The sequence below is a fragment of the Enhydra lutris genome, unplaced genomic scaffold (genome assembly GCF_002288905.1).
Source record: "Enhydra lutris kenyoni isolate GAN:26980312 unplaced genomic scaffold, ASM228890v2 scaffoldscaffold94, whole genome shotgun sequence".
NCBI classification, from domain to species: domain Eukaryota; kingdom Metazoa; phylum Chordata; class Mammalia; order Carnivora; family Mustelidae; genus Enhydra; species Enhydra lutris.
Window position 1 is genome coordinate 3,115,939 of NW_019154178.1, and position 21,872 is coordinate 3,137,810.

Here is a 21,872-nt window from a genome sequence, read left to right on the forward strand (position 1 = left end):
GCTCATTTGAAGACGGGGGTCTTCTGATCCCTGTGAACTCAGACCATGAAATCCTCATGACATCAAAGACGAGATAACGGGTCCATTTAGAGCAAACTGTCTCTGTGCGTTGCAGCTAGATTCTGAGGCTGAATGGGGTAGGGAGTGGGGCGCACTGCTTGTACTCGAGGCTGGCACACAGGAAACACACCGCAGGAGCCTGTCTCCGCCAAGCTCATCCTTCCTAAGCCCTGCCTGGAAGCAGCTCTCCCCCACCCCGCCCTGTCCAAACCTCCCCGTAAATACTGTGGTTGCTGCTTCCCAGTAGGCATCCCTCCAGGGGTCTGGCCTCTAGTCCTTCCCCTTCACTGGCAGCACCGCTCCCTCAGGCATCCACTGACACCCCAGCCCCATCGAGAGCCTGCCTTGTCCAGCTCTTCCAAGGGACCCCTGAGGCCGCTCTTCTGCCCCCGCTGGCTCCCCTCATGGTACAGATCAGAGTCTCTCCCCATGGCCGGTGAGGCCGTCCCCTGGCCCTCCTGTATGTCCCCAAAGCTGGGTGTCTAAGGAGACTGAGAACCAGAGAAAATGGGCTGATGTAGCAGCAGGAAAGCCCCAGGCCTGATATCTGGAAGGGTTTATGCAGCCCCTGGGGTGAGCAGACAGGACAGGGGGAAGGAACAGGCAGGAGCTGGGAGCAGGACAGCACCGCTCACGCTCGGAGCTACCCTTCCCGCGGCAGGGTGCAGACAGGATGACTTCTGGCTCCGGGGAGTCCAGGTTTCCTCCGCGGGCAGGCCCATCTTCCAGGCTGAAAATCAGGATCTTGGCCTTTCTCTTGTGCGTCTCTGGGAAGCAGCAGGAACACAGTCCTCCGCCCCCTCTGGGGGAAAGACGACAATTTATAGAATTGTTCTGCTGTTCTTAGCCCTCATTGAGACAAAAAATTCATTTCTGTCTCTCAGGGTGACTTCTCCCGCCGATGGTCATAAATTGCCTTCCTGCTCACTCTCTGACCTCTTGATCTTTCTGCTTTTGTGCTCAAAAAATTATTAATATTTCTCTTAACTCCATATATAACCTTTGGCTGCTTCTCTCCCTTTTCTGGGTGAAGGTGTCCTCGGGGATTACTCCCTCCGCCTCCAGGCGCGCATACATACCTCTGTCTGGGCAAGGCCCTGTGTCTGTGGATGGAGACCAAGCCGGCAGGAGGAAGGTTCGAATGTCCCTGCTTCGGGGAGCTCCCACAGAGAAAATAATCACAGCTAGCATTTCCTGCTCACTCTGTGCCTAGCACTAAGAGCTGGACGGAAGTGACCCACTTAAGCCTCACACCTCCCCCCACAGCAAGTGCTCCCGTCCCTGTTTTCAGATGAAGGAACCAAGGACAGGGAGGTCAGCTGCGGACGTCCCACAGAAAGTAAAGGACAGAACCTGGATGAGGTTCCATGTGCTTGGTTCTCAGCCTCTCTGCTGCTCCTCGGATGGGAGAGGGGCTCCCCAACTTGCCCTCAGGAAGTTGCAGACCAAGAGGGGTGTGAACAGCACTTGCCCCCAAGCGGCCCCAAGTTTGATAGGGGAGGCAGATATTCTGTCCTGGGGAAGTATGTCTGGTCTGACGGAGAAGACACAGGCTTTGCCTTTGGGAGCATCCCCCGACACTGGGGCCGCAGCCCCAGGAATGCTTCCAGTTTGATGAGGGTTCTGTGATTAGACTCTACCAGTCTCCGTTAATTTTTTTTTAAAGATTTTATTTATTTATTTGTCAGGGACAGAGGGAGAGAGAGCGAGTGAGCACAGGCAGACAGAGAGGCAGGCAGAGGGAGAAGCAGGTTCCCTGCCGAGCAAGGAGCCCGATGTGGGACTCGATCCCAGGACACTGGGATCATGACCTGAGCCGAAGGCAGCCGCTTAACCAACTGAGCCACCCAGGCATCCCCAGGCTCCGTTAATTTAATTAGAATTGTGGATGCCCGCGCAGGAGAGAGGAGAGTGGAGCAAAGTTAGGGGCGTTGCAGGAGGGGGGTGTCGCAGGACTGGCTCTCAGCAACACTGCTGGGGGGGCAGGTACACTCAGGCTTGTGGGGGGGCGATGCCTGGGGAGCTCAGTGGTTCTCAGCCCTGGCTGCCCATTAGGATTGCCTGGGGAGATGTTTAAAAATACCAGTGCTTGGGGCTTCGCCCTAGAACAAGCAGTCTTTGGAAGCGAGGCCAAGGCACTGGTGTTTTGAAAAAGTTTCTCAGGAGACTATGATCTGCAGCTGGTGTCGAGGACCGCTGGCCGGAGTTGGGGTCTTCAGCTCTGGAATCAGGGATGTCGAATGGCTCATGTGGAGGGGATTCTGGAGAAGTGTGTTTGCTACGTATGAATGGAGCTGGTAAGGACTTGAGATTAAAGAGAAGTGGGAAGAAAGTTAAGGGACTGGGCGAGACAGCGGGGGTGAGTGCTTCAGCTGTTGAGGCACTGGAGAAATTGGGTTCCTCTGCTGCTAGGGCTTCGAGGTAATAATGAGATAACTTTTGATAACCGAGTCCCCCTAACACTAAGAATCACCATAAAACCTGAACTGAAGCTGGAGGAAGGTGGGTAAGAAGTTCTAAGCTTAGAATATTCTCTTCCCTCACTTCTGGGCTTTTTCTTCTTAACATTATCCTAAATAACTATCACCATGGGCCTCACTTCCATGCACCTTTAAGCAGAGTAAGAAGGAGAAAAGGCAGTCTCACTGATACACCAAGAACACCTCTACCTCAGGGCCTTTGCACTGGCTGTTGTCACCTACCTGCTCTTTTTCCCCCTCAGGTACCCGAATCCCTCAGTTCCTTCAGGTCCCTGCTCAAATGGTGCTTTGGCAGAGCACTTTTCCCTTATTACTCTTGTCTCTCACAGCATCTACTGCAACGTGGTATATTTTATATACATTTGTATAGAAAGAGGCAGTAAAAACTCCTCTTCCTCCCCTCCAGAATGGAACAGGAGGAAAGAAGGACTTATCCTCTTAAAAATCTTTTTTTCATTGTTGTATCTCCAAGGCCTAGAATTGCGAGTGCAGCACAAGCAGACTCTAAAGAAATATCTGTGGAATGCATGATTAATGAGCGTGTAAATGAAAAGCCCTTATGTGTCCGTGCTGTGTGCGGCTGTGCGAATGTGTTTGTGATTATATTGCTCCTTCTCCGGGCTGCCTCTGGCTCTCTCCTCTTAAGCCGTGCGCTTGCCTGTGCACACGTGTGTTCGCACGTGCGAAGGACCCCGGGTCTGTGCACGGCATGCTTCTGAACAGGAGCTCGTGTGTGTCTCAGCCCGCGTACCTGCGTCCTCCGGTTGCGCGCAGGGTCTGGACCATCCCCCCAGCCCCCCGCCCCGTGTCAGATTCCGCGGAGAAACAGCCTCTCACCGGCAGGGGGCACCAGAGAGCCGCGCGCCCGACCGCGAGGACCGGACCGCGAGAATTCTCGGCGGGGAGTGTTAGGGACCCCGGAGACCGAGGAGCTGGTGGCAGTAGAGACCTCTCTAGACCAACGGAGTCCTGCGAAGTTGTGCAAGTCTGTGATTTCCCCTCCGCTCATCCCCTGGGACTCCAGGCACCCCCAGCGACAGCGTGAGCAGAAGCATCCGGTCCGCGTTGGGAGGGGGCCCGGTGGCCCAGCTGGGCTCTTAGGAAGGGGCAGACCCCAGCCATGCCCTTGCTGCACTCGCCAGGAACTCCCTCCCGTCCCAGTGCCCACATCTCTCAACGCCACAGGATCTCAAACTCCTCCGCGCTTAGAGATCCTCCCGTGGCCGCCCTCCCCTTGGCCCTTCCCAGCAGCGGAGTTGGCTACTTTCTCCTCCTGGACGGTACCACCCAGGATGAACAAAGGCAGGAGGCCAGGGCTCCCCTTCGCGGCGGGCTGAGGGCTGCGACAGCTGGCCTGGCCCCACTGTGTGGCCCGGGCAGAGGCTCCAGGCGGCTCCGAGAAGCCTCTCGCAGTGCCCAGCCCCGGATTTTGTAGGTGGGGAGAGTCCCGCATCGCATCCCCGCCCCAGCGTTCAGTCATCCACCGAGAATTCCCAATTTCGGGAATCTAGGGGTTAGATTCTGGGTGTGGGATTAACAAGAAAAAAAAAAACAAAACAACAACAACAAAAAAACCAGGGATTTTGTGCTTTTTGACTCCAAGACCCACCACCTGCCCACCGCGCCCCCCCGCCCCCCGCCCGCCCCCCCGCAAACACACACAGGAGCTCTCACGCTGCCTCCCCATCCCCGCCATGCCCCGGCCCAGGGGCAGGTCCTCGCCCCGCCGCCCCCACAACCCGCCGCCCCCTCGGCAGCGCGGGCTCCAAGCTGCGTGTGACGGGCGGGGCGCGTGGCCGCTCCTTGGTCCCCCCGGGTCCCGCGCCGCGGGCATCTCAGTCCGGCCAGGGGTGTGCGTGCGCGCCGGGGGCCCGAGGGCCGAGGGAGGGCTGGGGGAGGAGACGTCAGGAGGGGCGGGGAGGGAGGGGAGGGAGGGGAGGGCCGGGAGGAGCGGAGAGCGGAAGAGCCCCGGAGAGCGCGAGCTGGGCGAGCGGCAGCACCGGGCGGGAGAGGGCCGGGCCGGGGCGAGGGCGGGACCGCGGGGACCGGGGCTGCCCGGAGGGCGGGGGCCGCGGCTGGAGGCCGAGAGCGCAGGAGAGCGCAGGGCAGGGAAGTGAGTTTGTGCGCGCGGGGGTGCGCGCGTGCGAGTGTGTGTGCGCGTGTGCACGCGCGTGTGCAGGGCCGGGGGCGGGCTCCGGCCCCGCTCCCTCCTCCCGCCCGCGCCCCGCGCTCCGTCGCCAACTCGGGGCCCCGGCGCGGCGGGCGGCGGGCAGCATGCTGAGCCTCCTCGTCTGGATCCTCACTCTCTCCGACACTTTCTCCCAAGGTAAGCCCGGCCGCCTGCCCTCGCCGCCCCTCCGGGCAGGCAGCCCGCACCCCGGGCGCGGGCCCGACTTTTCCGCGGATGCGCCCAAGTTGTCCCCGGCCGCGAGCGTGGGGGTCGGGCAGTCGCGGGACCCGAACGCGCCCACGGCGCCCCCCGGAGCCTCTGGCAGCCTCCCCGCTGCTGCCCGCCGAGGCCTGGAGTCCGCACGCCCGGGTCCTGCGGGAGGGGGGACGCGAGGGTGGTGAGGGCTGGGAGGAGGGTGGGATTTCAGGTTCGGGGTGGGAGGTGCGCGGAAAGCTGGGGACCCGGTCCCGAAGATCCCGCGGAGGGAATCCCAGCTCCAGCCCGGGCCCTGCTGGGGGCGGGGGGCGCTCCCTCCCGCCTGGGCCGCCCCCTCTGGAAACCGGGAGGGCCGCCTGGGGGCCTCTGGCTGGACCGCTGCTCGCGGAGGCGCCGGCTGGGGAGTGGACTTCCACAGGCAGCTTCGGGCCGGCTGGATATTCAGGGGGGCACTTGGAGGGGGGGGGGTCACATCCCGCTTGGGGGCGGGAAAGTGTGGATGTCGGGGCGTATTTGGAACTGGCAGGGGAGAAGCTGGGAAATGAGGGAGAGGTTGAGAGAGATGAGGACGTTAGTGTCTCCTGAGGCTGGGGGTTGGGGGTGGGGAGCTGGGGAGACCGAGGGCCCAGGCTCCGTGGGTGTGCATTCTGGTCTCCTGGGTCTCACTCGAGGGAAGAGTTAATCCTGCCGAGCTAGCCGCCCCCTTCCAAAAATGGAGCTGACACACAAACACCAAAAAACAGTCATAGACACGGAGACAGACGACTCACCTACTGAGACAGATAGACCCACAAGCATCCCCAAACGGAGACAGACACATACACACAAAGGCACTGACACCCCGAGGAACACAGACTCCTCCCCCGCGTCGGCTTGCACGTTCCTGCACCCAAACACATCAAAACTCACCCAGACACAGGGCATGGATGCAGGCGGGCATTTACAAGGATGCGACACACACACACACACACACACACACACACACAGTGAAACCCTTCTACGGAGACCAACCCTTCAGCAAACAAAGAAACTTGAGCAGACGTTCATATAGGCAGACACCTATGGAGGCGGACAGACTGCATCACGGAGGAGGTGGTCTCCTTTTCTGTGGAGGGGAATCTGGTGGAGGGAAGTCTGCTTGGGTAGAAACCCTCAGACATTGCCCTGTTCTTAATTCCCTTCCCTTCCGGGGCGGGGCTGGGGAGTGTGTGTGTGTGTGTGTGTGTGTGTGTGTGTGTGTGTGTGTTTAGGGGTGGGGTGTTGTGCTGGACCCCTCCTCTCCTTACCAGGCCCCTCCCCAGCTCTCAAGGCAAAGCCTGGCTGAGTTGGTGGGGGGCTGGTCTTGATCTTTCTTTCCTGGAAAGGCACCCAAGCCCCTAACACAAGCTGAAGATCTGGGAAGGGTGTGCATGCCGTGTGAGTGGGGTGGCAGGCGGTGCTGGGGAAGGAGGCCTGGCCCTAGGGTTGGCAGGCCAAGCAGCAGTTTGGCAGAAAGTTGGGAAGAGGACTCAAGTTTTGACTTTGTTCGCCTGGCTGCTGGGGGGGGGGGGGGGGGGGGGGCGCTGGGTCATTATCAGCGTGTGTTGGGGGCAAGCTTAGGTCTGTCCCTTTCCTGGAGGCCTGGCATGTCAGCAATATGGAACAAAATGAGCTTCAAGGAACAAAAGCTGCAGTTAGCAAACAGGAGAGACATGCGGATTGAATCTGGAGCAGAAACGGTCAGAAGGAGAGGAGTGTGCTGTGTGCCGTCCTCCCTTTGGGAAGGGGGAGGGGCGGTCAGCCAGGCTTCCACCTCCTTGCCTCCCAAGGGGCTGAGAGCAAGACCAGAGACCCGATGGAGTGTGCAAAGTATTTGGGTGGGGGAGGGGTGCCAAAGGAAAGGAAGGGGGGAAAATGGACGGGGAGGGGAGGAAAGAGGAAGTCCCTGCCAAGGTTCCAGGGAGGGACTGGGGAGCCGGCAGGGACGGAGGGAGCAGGGACCTAGGGAGGCTGGGAGACTCACAGGGTGGGTGACCTCTCCTTGGCCTTCATCCTTAGAAAGAGAGTTTCAGGTGGGACTGGGGTAGTGGGAGAGGAAAAGGGGGAGGGGTGTGGCAGCAGGGGGGGAGCTGTTGGTGGGGAGAAGGGGAGAATGTGGCAGAAGGCAGTCAAATTGAGGGGGGCAGAGGGAAGGGGGAAAGAGAGATTCAGCCCAGGCAGAGAAATAAAAATCGCGTTTTAAAGAATTTCAATGGGCTTCATCAATCTTCATTTTTCACTAAATAATTTTCTGTATCTTATCTAAATGAAAACCATTATCCTTCCCCCCTTTTCCATCATGCGCCGGCTCCTCAGACTGATTGCGCCGAAAATTGAAATATTTATTCATTTTCTGGGAGATTTTCTCTCTCCCTAGTCTCTGGGAGGAGAAATTGAAAAAGAAAGATTATAGCTAATCAGAGCAATGTGGGATGACAGGCTGGCTCAGGGTGGGAGCTGCCTCTGGGGGATGGAGCTGGGGGTAGGGGAAAATCTGTCCCTCCAGCCCCCAGAGGTCCCTAGCTACCCCTGCCACAGCTTAGCTGGGGTGAGGAGCCAAAGGAAGAGTCAAGAACCTCCTAAATTCCCAGGATTCGGCTGCCTGAGTACAGCTCCGTCCTGGCTGGGAACAGGAGTGTGGAAGGACCAGTAGTGGGGGACCTGCTCTCTCCTCCCTCTTGTACACGGGCTGCAGATGACCCCCCACCCCAACCCGTGCCCACCCAGCCTAGAGCAGGCCTGGAGGCTGGGGAGACATGGCAGAGATCAGGATGGCAGGTCGCCCTCTGACCTTGACGGGGCTCCAGCTTCCCCTCAGAGCTGAAGGGAGCCTGAGCTCACTGCTCCGTGGACATTACTCTCAGACCCCAGAGGATCTTGGATCCCAAGGAGGAGGCCTGGAGGCCTTTGCTCCCACCTTAGGCTGGTTATCAGGCTGCTGGCCTGGGGGTGTCTTGCTCTGCCTTGGGTTCTCCGGTGGGGTGGGGACCGGGAAGCCAGCACTGTCTGGCTCTCACCCTTCGCCTTGAGAGCCCGGAGCCCTGACCTCTGGTGGAGGCTCCTCTGGCCTCTGTACCGTTGGGGACCAGGTCTTCGTTTCCCCTCCACCCCCTCAGTCTCTGACACCAGCGCTACGTGCTCGGTGAGTGCCCTTGACTCTGATCAATTGATTGGTTTGATGTAAGCGCTAGAGTGTGGGAAAGTCCCCAGGCTAGTCCATCCCTGGTGACACCCCCTCGGTCACTTGGTAGACATGTCATGTGAGCGAGGCAGACGCCCGCCTTCTCCGGGCCTCACTCTGCTCGCCTGGACAGCGAGGATAGAAATTGTACCTCCCAGGGTTGTGATGGCAATGGAATGTGCTGTGTGCTGAGTGCATGGACTGGTGTCTGGCACGAGATGGGGCCCGGCCGTGCTTGCCCTCAGGACCTGGGGCTGCACGTGGAGGGCGGCAGGCCGCTGTCTGCGTCTTCCTGCTGCTGCTCCATCCTCGCATCCGGCTGCTCCACGTCTCGTCCTGGTCTTCAGCACCTCCTCGGGGACCTCTCCTAGAGAGCACGGGGTCTTGGCAGACCCAGGAGGGAAACGGAGCAGCCCCTGTGGGCTGGAGAGCTCAGGAGCTCTGGGGCTGGGAGGAAAGCAGAGTGGAAGAGGCTGGCATTCCAGGGAGAAGGATCCGGGGCTCTTGCAGGCAGTGAGGAGGGGACACTGGCCTGAGGTGGCTGCCTTCCTGAGGCTGGAAATAACACAGATCATTTATGGAACCCTAGTGCTAACTACTTCTTATCGCATTAGCTAGTTTAATCTGTGCGACAGGCCCCGAGATCAGCTCTGTAATTGTCCCCTTTCATGTATGAGGAATTGAGTTTTAGACAGGTTAAATATCTCGCTGGTAGTTGTGGAAACCAACGGACCTCAAAGGCTGCACACACACACACCCTCCCCTTACCCCACGCCCCCACCTGCCTTGTCCAGGGACCCCACATGCCCCCAGGGACTGATGCCTGACTGGGACAGATCTTTCCTGGTCCAGAGTGGGATGGGAACTAGGGAGAAAAGGGAGTGAGCAGCATCCCGTAAAGGTAAACTCATTCACATTTTTTTTAAAGATTTTATTTATTTATTTGACAGAGCTCACAAGTAGGCAGAGAGGCAGGCAGAGAGAGAGAGGAGGAAGCAGGCTCCCCGCTGAGCAGAGAGCCCGACGTGGGGCTGGATCCCAGGACCCCGGGATTATGACCCGAGCCGAAGGCAGAGGCTTTAACCCACGGAGTCACCCAGGCGCCCCTCAGTCACATTTTCAAAACAATCCTTTATTCCACAATTCTGTCTTTCTACATTTCTTTTTAGCATTGGATGGTTTTTCTTGGATGGTGTGATGGTGCTCCTAAGTGGCTTTTCTTTAAAGGACCGTGCTTGGCAAATAGAAACGGTTGCAACCCTGCGTCGTGGCTAACACTGAACACGGACTTATGGGTCCCTGAACCGCACATTTGGGAACTGCACGCAAGGCTGACTTGTGGAGCAGCGGGAGCAGACAGAGGCAAGACTTGAGCACCGGGCGGTGGGTCACTTCCAAGCCAGGCCCTTCCTGGCAGACAGAGAGGCTGGGGGCTCGGGCAGCCTGTTCCAGAGATGCTCTGCTGGTCAAGCGTGGGCGAGGAGTGCTCGTGGGAGGTGGATTCCACACCCAAACATCAGATTACTTTATACTGAATTCCTACTGTGTGCTTCCCGCATTCCTACTGTGTGCTTTTCATATCATCCCTTATCCCTTTTAATGGCCTTGTGAAGTAAATCCTTCCTCCTCATTTTATAGATAAGGAACCCAAAGCTGAGTTTAATTGACTTGTTCAAGGCTGTACCTGGGGTGTTAGATCCCAGATTAAAACTCGCTTTGTGGTAGCGAGCACAGCCTACCCTCTGCCAGGCACCTCCAGGATGGGCGCGTGCACGGGTGTCTGGCCTCCCGAGGAGCTGAGGCAGCCTTGGAAGGGAGAAGCGGCCTCCCTGTCCTCCCCACAGTGGCGGGCAGGCTGCTCCTGGTGCCCAGGCTGCGTCCCTCTCCCTGCCCCACTTGTTTTACTCAGAGCGGGTGGGAGCTTCCTGCCCCTGTCTATGAGCAGAAGGAGGTTTGCGATGCGTCAACCCCATTTCTTCCTACCCCGTAGAGTCTCTGTCTGTATATTTGTGTGGGGCCTTGCAGTTTCAGCCTTCTGACCTGTTCCATCTCATATAACAGAGGCAGACGGCCCACCTACAGTACAGGCAGGGTAGTGCCCGTTTCTCCATTGAGGAGATGAGCCAACAGGCTGTAAGCACTGAAATGACCTGTGAAGGGTAGCGGCAGGGCTGGAGGGAGGGCTGGGGGCCAATTCCTTAGTCTCCAATTTCTGGGGGTCTTTGGTGCCGGGGTGGGGAACTCCCTCTCCTCGCATGGGGAGCTGAGACAGCCACGCCCCTTCCTGACCTCCCAGCCCCTGCGTGGTTTCTTCCCGGTATCTCCAGCCGGTCTTACCGTCTTACTGGGCAGTCTGTTGGAGGAGGCTCTGGTCTGGAAGGGCCTGGGGGCATGGGGCTGGGTGGTCCACAGGGGAGGGGAGAGACCCAGCCATGTCTTTGGTCCTGAAACGTGAGGCCAGGGCAAGGCAGGAAAGAAAATGGGCTCACTTCAAGTGAGGGACATGGTCGTTCGTGTGTGTGGAGGACCCACTGGGTGTTTTGTGTGTATTAGTAACTAACTTAATCTGGACAGCCGTCTGGGACAGGCAGGAGTTGGTGTCCTCATTGCATGGTTGGAAGACCCGAAGAAGAGAAGCAGCTTGTCAGCGAGGAAGCAGCCAGTCCGTGCCAGAGGCAGGGCTGGGACACGGTTGGGGTGGGGGCTGGAGATGACTCTCGGAAGAAAGCCCCCTGGGCCAGCACCTCACCTCTTCTGCTGCTGCATGGAAGCGTGTGGACGCAGGCGCCGCACTCCAAGTGTGTGTCTGCCCACATGCGTGCATGCTGTCCCCACCAACACGTACACACACTCACCTCGCCCGCCCGCACGTGCATTGTCACGGACCCACATCTCCCCCGGCACGTCCGTTCAGCAGAGCTCGGGTGTGCCGTGCTGCCGCGTGTCTGGGTGGCTGGCCACGTCCAGCCAGGGCGCCATCCTGAGTCTTCAGTCCTGAGTCTTCAGAGGCACCACTGCTTGTCTTGTCCCGCGTATCGCCTGTGAGAGATGCACACACTGCCGGCAAGGTTAAGGGAGTCAGAACCCGGTGGCTCCCCTTCTGCGGCTCGGGGCGCTCCCTGCTGCAGCCCCAGCCCTTATGGCTGCTTGCCTGGCTCACAGACCCTGCACCCCGATTCGGTCCCCGGCGCACCCAGGAGGAAGGCTGCTCTGGCTCCGGGACATCAGGGACATCATGTTTTGTTTCTTCTCCCATCCTGCTCTCTCTCCCTCCATCGGCTCCTGGAGCTCCCAGTCCCTCCCTCCACATTTAATTTCTCCAGCAACTTTTATTAACCTCTGTAGTCTCTGGGGACTGATGCCTCCTTCCTTTCTGCCCTTCCTGAGCCCATTTAACAAAATTGGGATCCTATTGAAATAAATGGGCCTTGCAGCCAGCCACCCTCCTCAGAATGAAGGGTCTTAAATCCAGGGGTGGAAATCTCTAGCACTCCCTAGAAAATTTCCCTACCTAGTGCTGGGCTCTCCCCGAAGGCAGCACAGCCTGGATTTTGAGACAGAGAAGGGACAGCAGAAGCCCACGTCAGGTGCTCTGTGCCTGCAGGGCTGGTTCTCCCCCCACCCCGCTCCCCCCAGGCCAAGTGAGGCAAGTGGATCCTTCTGGACCGGGTTGTGGGATGCTGTTCTCTGCCCCCATCTCCTCCTGAAGCCGTGTGAGGAGTGAGCGCACACCCCGGAAGGCGTGTGGGAGGAGGGGGCACTCTGGCCCTGCGTCCTGTGCCTCCTGTAGGCCAGACATCTCTGTTGCAGACCCGCAGAACCCTCTCCCTTGCCCTGCGGGGTCTCACTCAGGATTTAAGTGTCAGTCACTTAGCTTCAGGAGGCCTCCTTCCTCTGGGAAGATGGAAAATGGGGAGAACTTTTTTTTTTTTCCCAAATCGGCAAATGTGTATTACTATATCCCACACATCCTGATAGGTGTTGTGCAAAAATGTTTTTAAAAATGACGTGCCACTGGGGGTCTGTCCCCTCCAAGAAGCTAAGATGTGCACACGGCGGGATTCCAGGTACCGCTGGGCAGGACGCTGCCGTGCCGGGAGTGCGGCGTTCAGCGTAGAGCTGGAGTGACCGGCCAGGGGACTTGGCGTGGGCCGAAGAGGCCAGGAAGGGCTTCGGGGAGGAAGTGGGTCTGAGGATGGACAGGACGTGCGTGTGGCAGGAAGAGGGAGAGCGTTACCCGACCCGCAGGACTTCCGGAGCCAAGGTGTGGCTGCGGAACGCAGGGGTCCACAGAGCCTGGCTGCAGGGGGAGATTGTGGGGGGGGGGGGGGGCGAGGGGACTCAGAGCAGACGGGGACCGGACCTGGAAGGGCTTGAGAAGCCAGCCCAGAGACTGTCCTGTTGGAAGTGTGGCCCCAGGGCCTTCTGTTGTTTAAGTCTGATCCCTACTTGACTCCTCACCCAAACGTGCTCTTCTCTTACCCTCTTCGTGGGCAGGGGCGGCCGGCGAGATTCGCAGCCCTTCAGTTAAACAACAAGGTGAGGTAGACAGATAGTCAGGGTTTGACGGAGCAAAAAACCCAAGAGAGATACCAGTTCTCCCTGGGGAGTCTCAGACCTGTGAGCTGGGTTGGGGACTCCCTGAGATGATGGACAGAGTCCTCAGGTTTGACACAAAGGTGTGTGGGGGCCGAGCTCCATGGAGGGATCCCAGAGCAGAGCAGTGTCAGGGGCCTGATCCTAGGCCCCTTGTGCCCCGTCCCGGGAGCCTGGGTGGGGGCTTCCCAGAGTCTAGGGGGACCTTCTGATTGCATCTGAGGGCCAGTCTGGACTTAATCCCTGTGGGGTGACTTCAGGGCTGTGCTGGCCGTCGATATGTGTGTGTGTGTGTGTGTGTGTGTGTGTGTTGGGGGGGGGTGCTCGGGAGCTCCCTTTCTCCAATGGAAACCTTTGAAGAAGGCTCCTGCTAGTGGGGTGGGAGGCTGTGTCCCCCTGAGCAGGTGTTCTTGTTTGAAGGGCTGGGCTGGGTCTGGTTCTCTTCCACGCACCGGGGATGGGAAGGTAAGTGGAGTGTGGTGGCCGCCCCTGGGACACACTCTCAGTCCCTGGACAAACACAGTGACAGTCCTATAGGATCAAGGTTGTGAGGGAGGAATGTGAAAAATGCTGAGGTCTCACAGTGGCTGCCTGGGGGGCTGGGAGCCCGGCCGGGGGAGGGGACGTCTACAGATGTGCGGCTCAGGGGCTGCGGCCGGCCGGAGCCCTGGGAATGCAGTGCTGTGCTGGTGAAGATAGTCGGCTCTGGACAATCCCCGATTGTGCCCCCTGCTCCGGACGGAAGGAGCCCAGGAATCCGAAGGAGTGAGCGGAGGTCCCTCCCAAGGATTATGATTTCCAGGAACAAAGGCTGTTTCTCTAAAGCCCACTTGCCCCAAATCTCCTCACCCCCTGTGTCCAGCAGCCTCCTCCCCACCCCCGCCCAACGGAGCTCATCTCTAAATTAACTTTGTCCTTGTAATCAGCTTAGCGGAGTTTTCCTCCCTCCTTCCCCAGTTCTCCGAGGAACAGCCTGGGGCCCTGCTCGCTCCATTACCCAGCATTGTCAAACCAGGAGGAGCTTTGAACGGCTTCTTCCCAGGATTCGCTTAACTGGGAGGTTATTACGAGGAAAGGAGCTGAGATGGGCAGGTGGGGGCAGAGAGGGGGACCTCAGAGGGGACGAAGGCATTTTCAGAGGAGCAGAAACCCAGGGGTGGACAGCCTGGCAGGCGGAGACCCTGAGAGAAGTTGAGGTTTCGCCACGTCGGTGCCCTCATTCTCCAGAAGGACTTCCGTCAGGACTCCTGGGTTTTAATCCCAAGCCCCAAGCCATTGGCCTGCCGCTCTGTGCCTGCGACCCAGCCTCCCAGGAATCTGCCAGCTGCCCGCACTGGGATGGGGTGCCCCCTGCCCCCACCGCCTGCTCTTCCAGCACACGCATGTGGCCTGGGCTGCTGCCCCTGCTGCTGTCAGCTGCTCTGGGAGACTCGGATCCTGCCCTTGTGTGCCTATCACCCCGCACACATCTGGGAGGTTGCCTCTCGCCAGGCAGTGGGTGAAGTGGGAATGCAAACTCATTTTAATGTCAGTTTGAGCCAAATATAATTAGAAAGGAAAATCTGACTTTGCAAAAAAAACAACTAATGCATTGCAAAGTCAAGTTGAAATGACTTCAGGATTATCTGCACCACTGCTGCTCTCCATTTATGCAGAAAATGGAGCGCGGGGGCCACAGCGCCTGTACCTACAGGATTTAGTGTGTGCATGTAGCCTTGGTCTTACTCCAAGGCCAGGTCACAGAGACTGACTGGGCCCTTGCAACACAACCCTGGAATTGGGTGACCCCTGGAGGGCCCTAGGGCTTCCTTACCAGCAGGTCTGTGGGATCAAACCGCCTGGCGGGAGCCTCAGTTTTCTGGTCTGTGAAATGGGGGCAGTAGTAGCTACCTAAGTGGGAGGGAATATGTATCAAGGATCCGAATCCAGAACACAGTAGATAGTCAATAAATCATAGTTATTATTAATATGGCCCAGTGCCTGATTCTCGCAGTTCCCAACCTGGCGGATGTGCGGGTGAGCAAAGAAGTCCTCGTCCGAATGCAGACAAGAGTCTGGGTTCGCTGCCAAGGGAGGTGAACCGCGTTGCTGGTAATTCCTGAGGCTGTGGTCTCCAGGGCACAGTGTGGAGAGCTCTGAGGCGGCCGCGGAGCCTAGCGGAGAACACCCTGGTTCGGGTCCGTGACCTCCGTTTCCGCATCTGCAGAGTGGAGCCGGACCTCTTGTAGGCCTGGAAAAGCAACCTCAGCCCAGGGTGCAGGAAGTGTGACCGCCTTAACCCTGTCTCTCTGGACGCTTTCACCTCCGGGCACCGTAGCCACGCTTCTCAGACTCCGCGTGCTTCCGAGCGCCCCGGGGTCTGGAGGAAGTGTGGATTCTGAGTGAGAAGGTCTGGGGCAGGTGAGATGCTGCCTTGGCACTGGGCTCCCAGCTGCCGCGGGTGTTGCCGGTCCAGGACCACACTTGCACGTGTTAGAGCATCCTTCCCCTGGGGAGACAGGCCTTCCACGTTCTAGCGAGAGGCCCCAGAAAATAGAATCCACGTGACTGAAGTCACTTGTCGGCTTGCTCAGTTGTATAACGGAGCCTGGGCAGGTCCCTGATCCCAAAGCTTTCTCCATGTACTTGTCATGGGGCAGGAGGGGGCAGTGCCTGCCGGTGCTCCCTGCGTCGTGGAGACTGACCCGCCTGGGCCCCGTTCTGCACTTTGCCAGGCCCCAGCCCTCCCGCCTCACCACCCGGTCTTCACCAGCGCGGCAGCTGCCAGGTGCAGGATTGAAAAGCAACCAGCCAGGGGCGCCTGGGGGGCTCAGTGGGTGAAGCCTCTGCCGTCGGCTCAGGTCATGATCTCAGGGTCCTGGGATCGAGCCCCGCGTCGGGCTCTCTGCTCGGTGGGGAGCCTGCTTCCCCCTCTCTCTGTCTGCCTCTCTGCCTGCTTGTGATCTCTGTCTGTCAAATAAATAAATCTTGAAAAGAAAAGAAAAGCAACCAGCCAGGGCGTTGGTGGGGACCCCCTCCCTGCTCGAGCCAGTCGGTCATTCCCACTCCGTTTTGTTTGTTTGTTTATGAAAAAAGTCTGTTATCCAGCTCTAAGCTGGTGGAGTTTTGGGGAAGACAGTTTACAGAGATCTAACGGGGACCTTGACCCTGTTGGCTTTGGCTTGAATATTGGGTTGTGAGCAAATGGTGTGATTTGGGAAGCAAGACGGGTCATGGGCTACCGTGGGGGCGTGGTCTAGGGGGCAGTGAGGACCGTCTCTGGGCAGATCAGTTTCTCAGGAGACCCGGTGGTTGTTGGGCCAACACAGCGAGCTGAGACGCTCTTGGCCGCGCATCTGGATGCGTGTGCAGGGCTCCGGCTGTGTGCAGAGGGGTCCGCAGGCTGGAGAAGGGGGAACGTCCGCCCTCACAGTTCCGCTGAGGCCTTGGGTGATGCTCAGGCCTTCTTTCTCGGGAACCCCAGCCAGCAGGAGAAGCAGGGGCTCCCCATGTTTCTCGTTCATCCTCCGCTCTCTCCCGGAGGACGCCACACACTGAGGGCATGGGGACACCACAAACCACCCACGTGAATCCGGGGTTTTCGGGGTAAATGGAGAAGGAGGTGGGGCTACCCTTCTGGAGTGAGGACCGGGAATGAAAATGGGGGGGTGGGGGGTAAAGAGCCCACACGTCTTGGGACTCTCGAGATGCCGCTCTTCAGGCCGGGCTAACTTGACTTCACCAGGACCTCAGTGTCCTTTCGGGAGGAGAATGGACATCCACTCCGCTCACTATTCTCATGGCAAGGAAGCCCCACGAGTGGGAAGTCCCTCTTCACGTCTGACCTGAACCTTCCTGCTCCCGCGTGGAAGGCTGTCTCATTAGGGGCTGCAGCTGAGTCAACGTCCAAGGCTCTCCGTGTGGGGGTCGGTTGCGTCTACCCCAGGATGTTCATCTTCTCGCTCGGAGTCAGAGCTCCTGGGGAAGAGAGAAGCCGGCCCAGGGAGGCCATTGGCAAGACCTCCTCTAAGGCCCCACGTGAGTCAGAGCAGGTTGTCTCTTTGGGGCTCAGATTGGCTTTCCAGCAAAGCACCAAGGCTGGTCTCCCAGTGACCCCATTCAGGGCCAGAGTCCCCGTGCCCTGACCTGTCCGGAGTCCCCCTCCCAGAAGCTCAGAGCATCAGGGGGCTGGAGGGCTCTGGCGTTCTTCCCACAGGCTCTGCCTGCGGTCTGGGGGACCCTCCCTCCTCCTTCACGGGGCCCAGGCTGAGGATGGCCCAGACGGTGGCTGGGCGTGGGTGTGGAGGGAGGGGTGGAGGAGATGGCAAAGGGAGGCTGGCCCCCCAGGCAGGACCTGTTCCAGCTTCAGAGCATGAATACTTTCCTCTCGGCATCACACGGGGTGTCCCCAGGCTGGCCTTGCCTGTGTGGATCCTGAGGGACCTCCGTGCGGGCAGAGAAGGAAGGATCTCAGATCAGCAGGGGTTTGAACCCCATCGTGCACGTGCACGGGAGGAGACAGAAAGAGATGGGGTGCTGGAGGGACCGTGAGGGAGGCTCCCTGGAAGGGCAGTGGGAAGGGACGGGGAGACAGGACCCTGTGAGAAGGCAGGGAGATGGGCCCGTGGGTGGCTGGCGGGGCTCGGAGCTGTGGAGTCGCCTTGTCAGGTGTGAACCCTGAGGTGTTCTCACCAGTGGCCGACAGGCTCCCGCAGCACAGGCACCGGCACCTCAGGAGGGGTGGGGGTCACGGTAGGTCCATGCCCTGCACGATGGACGGCACGCGTGTGCTCCCGCTGGGAGGAGCCACCTGGGGCCAGGAGCCGGGCAGTCAGGACGTGGTGCTGGGGGGCAGCCGCCCTCTTCCAAGCTAGCCGTCCTGGAAGGTCTGCCCGTGGCCTGGCACGGGACCCTGTGCACGGCCGGCCTGTGGCAGCCGGCCCTGGCTCCTCCTGGCCCTCCAGCCGGTGCTCCTGGCCCCTTCCTCCCGCTGTCCTTCCCTGTCTGCAGGTCTGTCACTCGGCGGGAGTGAAGTGTGCCCTGCTCCTGAAGCATTTGGTGCTTGATAATTTGTGGATTATAGCTAACTCTCGATAAAGATTCCCTAATTGCTGGGCTCACCTCAGGTTCTATCATCAAAGCAAAGCCGCGAGGCCCCCTCTCGCCCTCCTTTCCTTTTTATTATCTCTTAATTAATCACTCTGGCTTTCACACTTAGCAGATAATTACAGTCTCCTGGGCACGCAGCTCATTTTCATAACCTCCTGCTCCAAGCCGGCAGCACAGGGGTGGGGGGAAGGGGAGAGAGATGCTGAGGAAGGGGGGCAGTGGCGGGGATGGGATCTGGGGCAGCCTTGGGCACCACCTGGAGCCGTGGGAGCCGGGCCCTGGGCCCTGAGGAGGCGCTGGCCGGGTGGGGAGGCCACGGTGCTCCCTGGGGAAGACCTGCCTGCTCCCCGCCGCCTGTCTTCCCGAGCTGTGAGTGGCTGGGGCCATTGGCCCGCCCGGGAGCAGACAGGCAGGCAGGTTGCTGGGCAGAAAGCTAGGTGAGGAGCGGGAGGTGGTCACAAGTGCCGTCCCTCCAGCCTGTGCTGGGACAAGGGCCCGGCGGGCTGGGAACCTGTTACTGTGACGGGCGAGAGCAGGCCAGGGCCACCAGCCAGGCGGGACCCGGGGCTTGGCCCCGGACGGTTATGTTTCAGGGAGCACAGGATGTGCACCGGGGGCTTAGCTCCGTCCCATGGGAATGACCAGACAAGGATGAGCACAAGGCCCAAACTGTTCACACCTGCCAAGCGCCCTTCCTCTGCAGGGGGACAGTGGGGGTGAGGGAGGCCGGGCCTCAGTGCTGGCATCATCGCAGGCCTCAGCCTTTCCCTGGGCTCCGCCCCAGCGAGAGGCAGAGAGGAGCCGTGTCCGGAAGGTGGGTTTGCGGGGCTTAGACACTGAGGAGTCGACAAGGGCGGCACACGGGGCTGGGCTGGGCTCCAGCACAGAGGGCGTCTGGCTGGGACTCCTTCTGGTCCCGTGGGCAGTGACGGACCAGGGAAGCATCCCTTTTGCCCTCTCCATGTTGAATTCCCGACCCGGGCACAATGTGCTTGTCTTCAGAATGAAATAAATTGGATCCTTCTCCCTTTTGTGTGTGTGTGTGTGTGTGTGTGTGTGTGTGTGTGTGTGATTAACTAGGTGTGAGACCTTGGGGTTGCATGTAAACTGTCTGAGCCACGGCTGCTTCTCTGGGGAGTGGGAACCTTAAAGAGCTCGCAGGCAGTCTAAGCGAGATGGCATCGCTGGCACGGGACAGGAGCTCGGAAGTGCGGGCCTTTCTGTCACTGTTGCTAGGAATGTCATCCCCACAGCGCGGGAGAGCACCTAGCCTGTGCCCAGGGAAGCTGCAGGAGACACGGTGGCACGTTTAGGAAGCTGGTGAGAGGGGAAGGTCCTTGCCTTCACCTGCTGTCCTCAGCTCCTTCTGGGGTGTGCGCGAAGCCTGATAGCCCAGGCCACTCTGGCCCCGGATGGGTTTTCTGTCTACGTATCAACCGTGGGCTGGGGCTGGGGCTGCTTAACCTTGGGGTCCAGCCCCAGGCAGGGCTGGTCCTCCCCTTGGGGACCTCCGGGCCTCAGACAGCCCGCGGCCCGCAGCAGAGCCCCTGGGCTCCAGGGTTATGCGTGGCGTGTCTCCCGTGGCTCCAACTTCCGACCCAGCCTTGGGCTTCCGGGGCACCACAATGGGAACATCTGTGTCAGGGAGGAGCGAGCACTGGCTTCCGAGTCCAGCTGTGGATGTTTGCCCTGTTTGTGACCTAGTGATTGGGGCCTGTTTTCTTATCGTAAAATGAGAAGGTTGATCTCCAAGATTCTTTCTGGCTTCATGGTTTTCCAAGTCCTGGCCGACCTGTGGGAGTTTACGGTCAGAGCTGGTTCTTCTTGAGGGAGGTGGGCCCAGGGTCTCTGATCTGGTTGGCAGAGGTGCTGGGTTCAGGGGGCCAGAGCTGGGGTACCCCGGGACGGCAGGGTGGAGCTGGGCAGAGGGGCAGGGAGCATGTGTTTCCCACATTGTGGGACATGGTTTGGACTTGAGGCAAGAAAACGGGTGGGACCCCCCCCACACCCATGCACAGTGTCCATTGTCCTGGGGATGGTCCAGCTGCTCTGGGAGGGTGAGGGGCCCCTGGACCGGGGCTGGGGTTCTCCTGGGCTCCTGGGCCCATGGAAGAGTTAGTTTCTCCCCGAAGAAACATGCTCGGGCTTCACCCTCAACTTCGGCTTGGGTCTATGAAAAGATTTTGCAGAGTCTTGTGGGAACATAAACATTTGACAGATTTCTTTCCCTGAAAGCTATTTCTTCTCTTTTCTTTTTCTGGGAACTTTCGCCAGCGAGATCAAGGCCTCTCCGCCCTTCCCTCCTCCCTCCCTTCTGCCCGACTCAACCCCCCTCACCCCCCCCAGTGAAAACAGACTGGTCTGGTGGGCACTGGGAACCCTCCCTGCAAACCGGGCAGAGGAAAGGAGTGAAGCAAACAGCTCTCCCAGGAGGAGAAATTATAAGGAGGGAGGGAGAGAGAGGGAAAATAAGCAAATAGCATCAGCGGTGAAAAGTGAATTCCAGACATTTAAAATTCTTTTGGTTTTAATCATCTCAGAGCCCTACCGGGGCCGGGCTGTGGGGGAAGGGAGAAATGAAAACCAGGACCCGGACTGGGAGCCAGAGCACAGGGCCTGCAGCCCCCCGGCCTGGGCTTCTCCCTCCCCCGTGTCCCGGCCCCCGGCCCGCACCCGACACCCCCACATTCCAGGCTTTGCTGCACCGACTCCTCTGGGGCCTTCCTGACTTACCTCCCCTTTATCTCATTTCACAGACTCCACTTAAAGCACTGACCTTTCAGTTTTCCACGAGATTGCAAGTTCCCCAAGGCCCTGGATTATGTTTTGTTAAAAACAAAACAAAAATAACAAATAACAAACCCCAACCTCTTTCATAAGTCGTGCCTGGGCCTCCTCTGTGGTGAGGGTCAGGGCCCCCGGAGAAGCTTCTGGGCCTGTTTTCCTCCTCTGGGAACCGATTTGAAGAGACGGGCTGAGGCTGAGATTGGCTCCAGAGGCCTGGGGAGGCCTAGAGCGCCTTGTGCTGGCTCCGTGCTCCGCTCCGTGCTGGGTGCAGGAGCCCTGGGCTGAGTCAGGGTCTGCCCCGTGAGAGGCCTGGGTCGTGGGTCTTGCTTGCCGTCTCCTCCACAGGGGGCTGCTTGTCAGGAGCAGCAGCAGGGGAAGCCGCTGGACCTTGGGGTGTTGGAGGGCGTGTCGGAGGGGGTGCCAAGTTCTTCCCTTTCCCTGGCCGGGAGACCGGGTGGGTCCTAAGGGCAGGGAGATGTGGGGCCCAAGTGAGCCTGGGAGGAGGAGGAGGAGGAGGAGGCGGCGAAGGACGTTCTCTGAGCCATGCCCTGAGCCCCCTCCTCCTAGTCTGGGTCTCTCCGGTGCTCAGCCTCTTTCTTCTTTCCGAGCGCCCCCAGCCCAGGCCCCCAATTCTGACTTCTTTTATTTTAAGCAAGCTCCACACCCATTGTAGGGCTTGAACTCATGACCCCGTTGGTCAAGTGTTGCACACGCCCCAGAGTGACCCGCCAGCCAGGTGCCCGAGTTCTCTAGTTCTTCATGCATGTGGAGGCAGCTCTTTCCAGGCTCCTGACCACTAGCTGTTTCTCCCTCTGTCCCTCCAATTTTGACCCTTGGGGGTTGGGACATTTTTTCCGTATGGATCCCCACCCTGTCCCCGGTGAGATGGCAAACAGTGAGAGCTCGAGGGTACGTCGGAGCTGATCTCAGACGGTGGCCGGGTGTCCTGGGTTTCTAGCGTCCTCTTCATGCGCCTGTCCTGTGGCTGTTCGGGGTTTATTTGGCTGGAAGACAGGGAGCGGGTGTGATGGTGTCCAAGACCCCCGCGGGCTCCTCAGCATCTGGGGTTCAGACAGCCCCGTCCGAGCCCAGGACCCGCTGCCTCCCACCAGTTCCACCCTGTCGGGTCACTGCATCTCTAGACGAGTGCATCTGCCTTGTGGGGAGGGGGTGGGACCGACCGCATCCTGGCCCGTGTGGATGCTTGGCAAGGTATCTGGGACGCGTTCGGCCCACGGTGTTTGTGAGCTCTTATTGTTAAATAGAATCCTAACAT

The 21,872-nt window shown here is 59.3% G+C and overlaps 1 protein-coding gene across 3 annotated transcripts in view; it reads left to right on the plus strand.

The window, feature by feature from the left end:
- The first annotated feature begins 4,690 nt into the window (after positions 1-4,690).
- The window catches only part of LOC111139008 (kirre like nephrin family adhesion molecule 1), an 87,719-nt gene continuing 70,537 nt past the window's right edge, over positions 4,691-21,872 (plus strand). For all 3 annotated transcript variants that reach the window (XM_022491087.1, XM_022491088.1, XM_022491089.1), the window contains exon 1: positions 4,691-4,866. In XM_022491087.1, the coding sequence (XP_022346795.1) occupies positions 4,815-4,866 (52 nt within the window). In that variant the 5' untranslated portion in view covers positions 4,691-4,814. The remainder of the gene's footprint in view (positions 4,867-21,872) is intronic.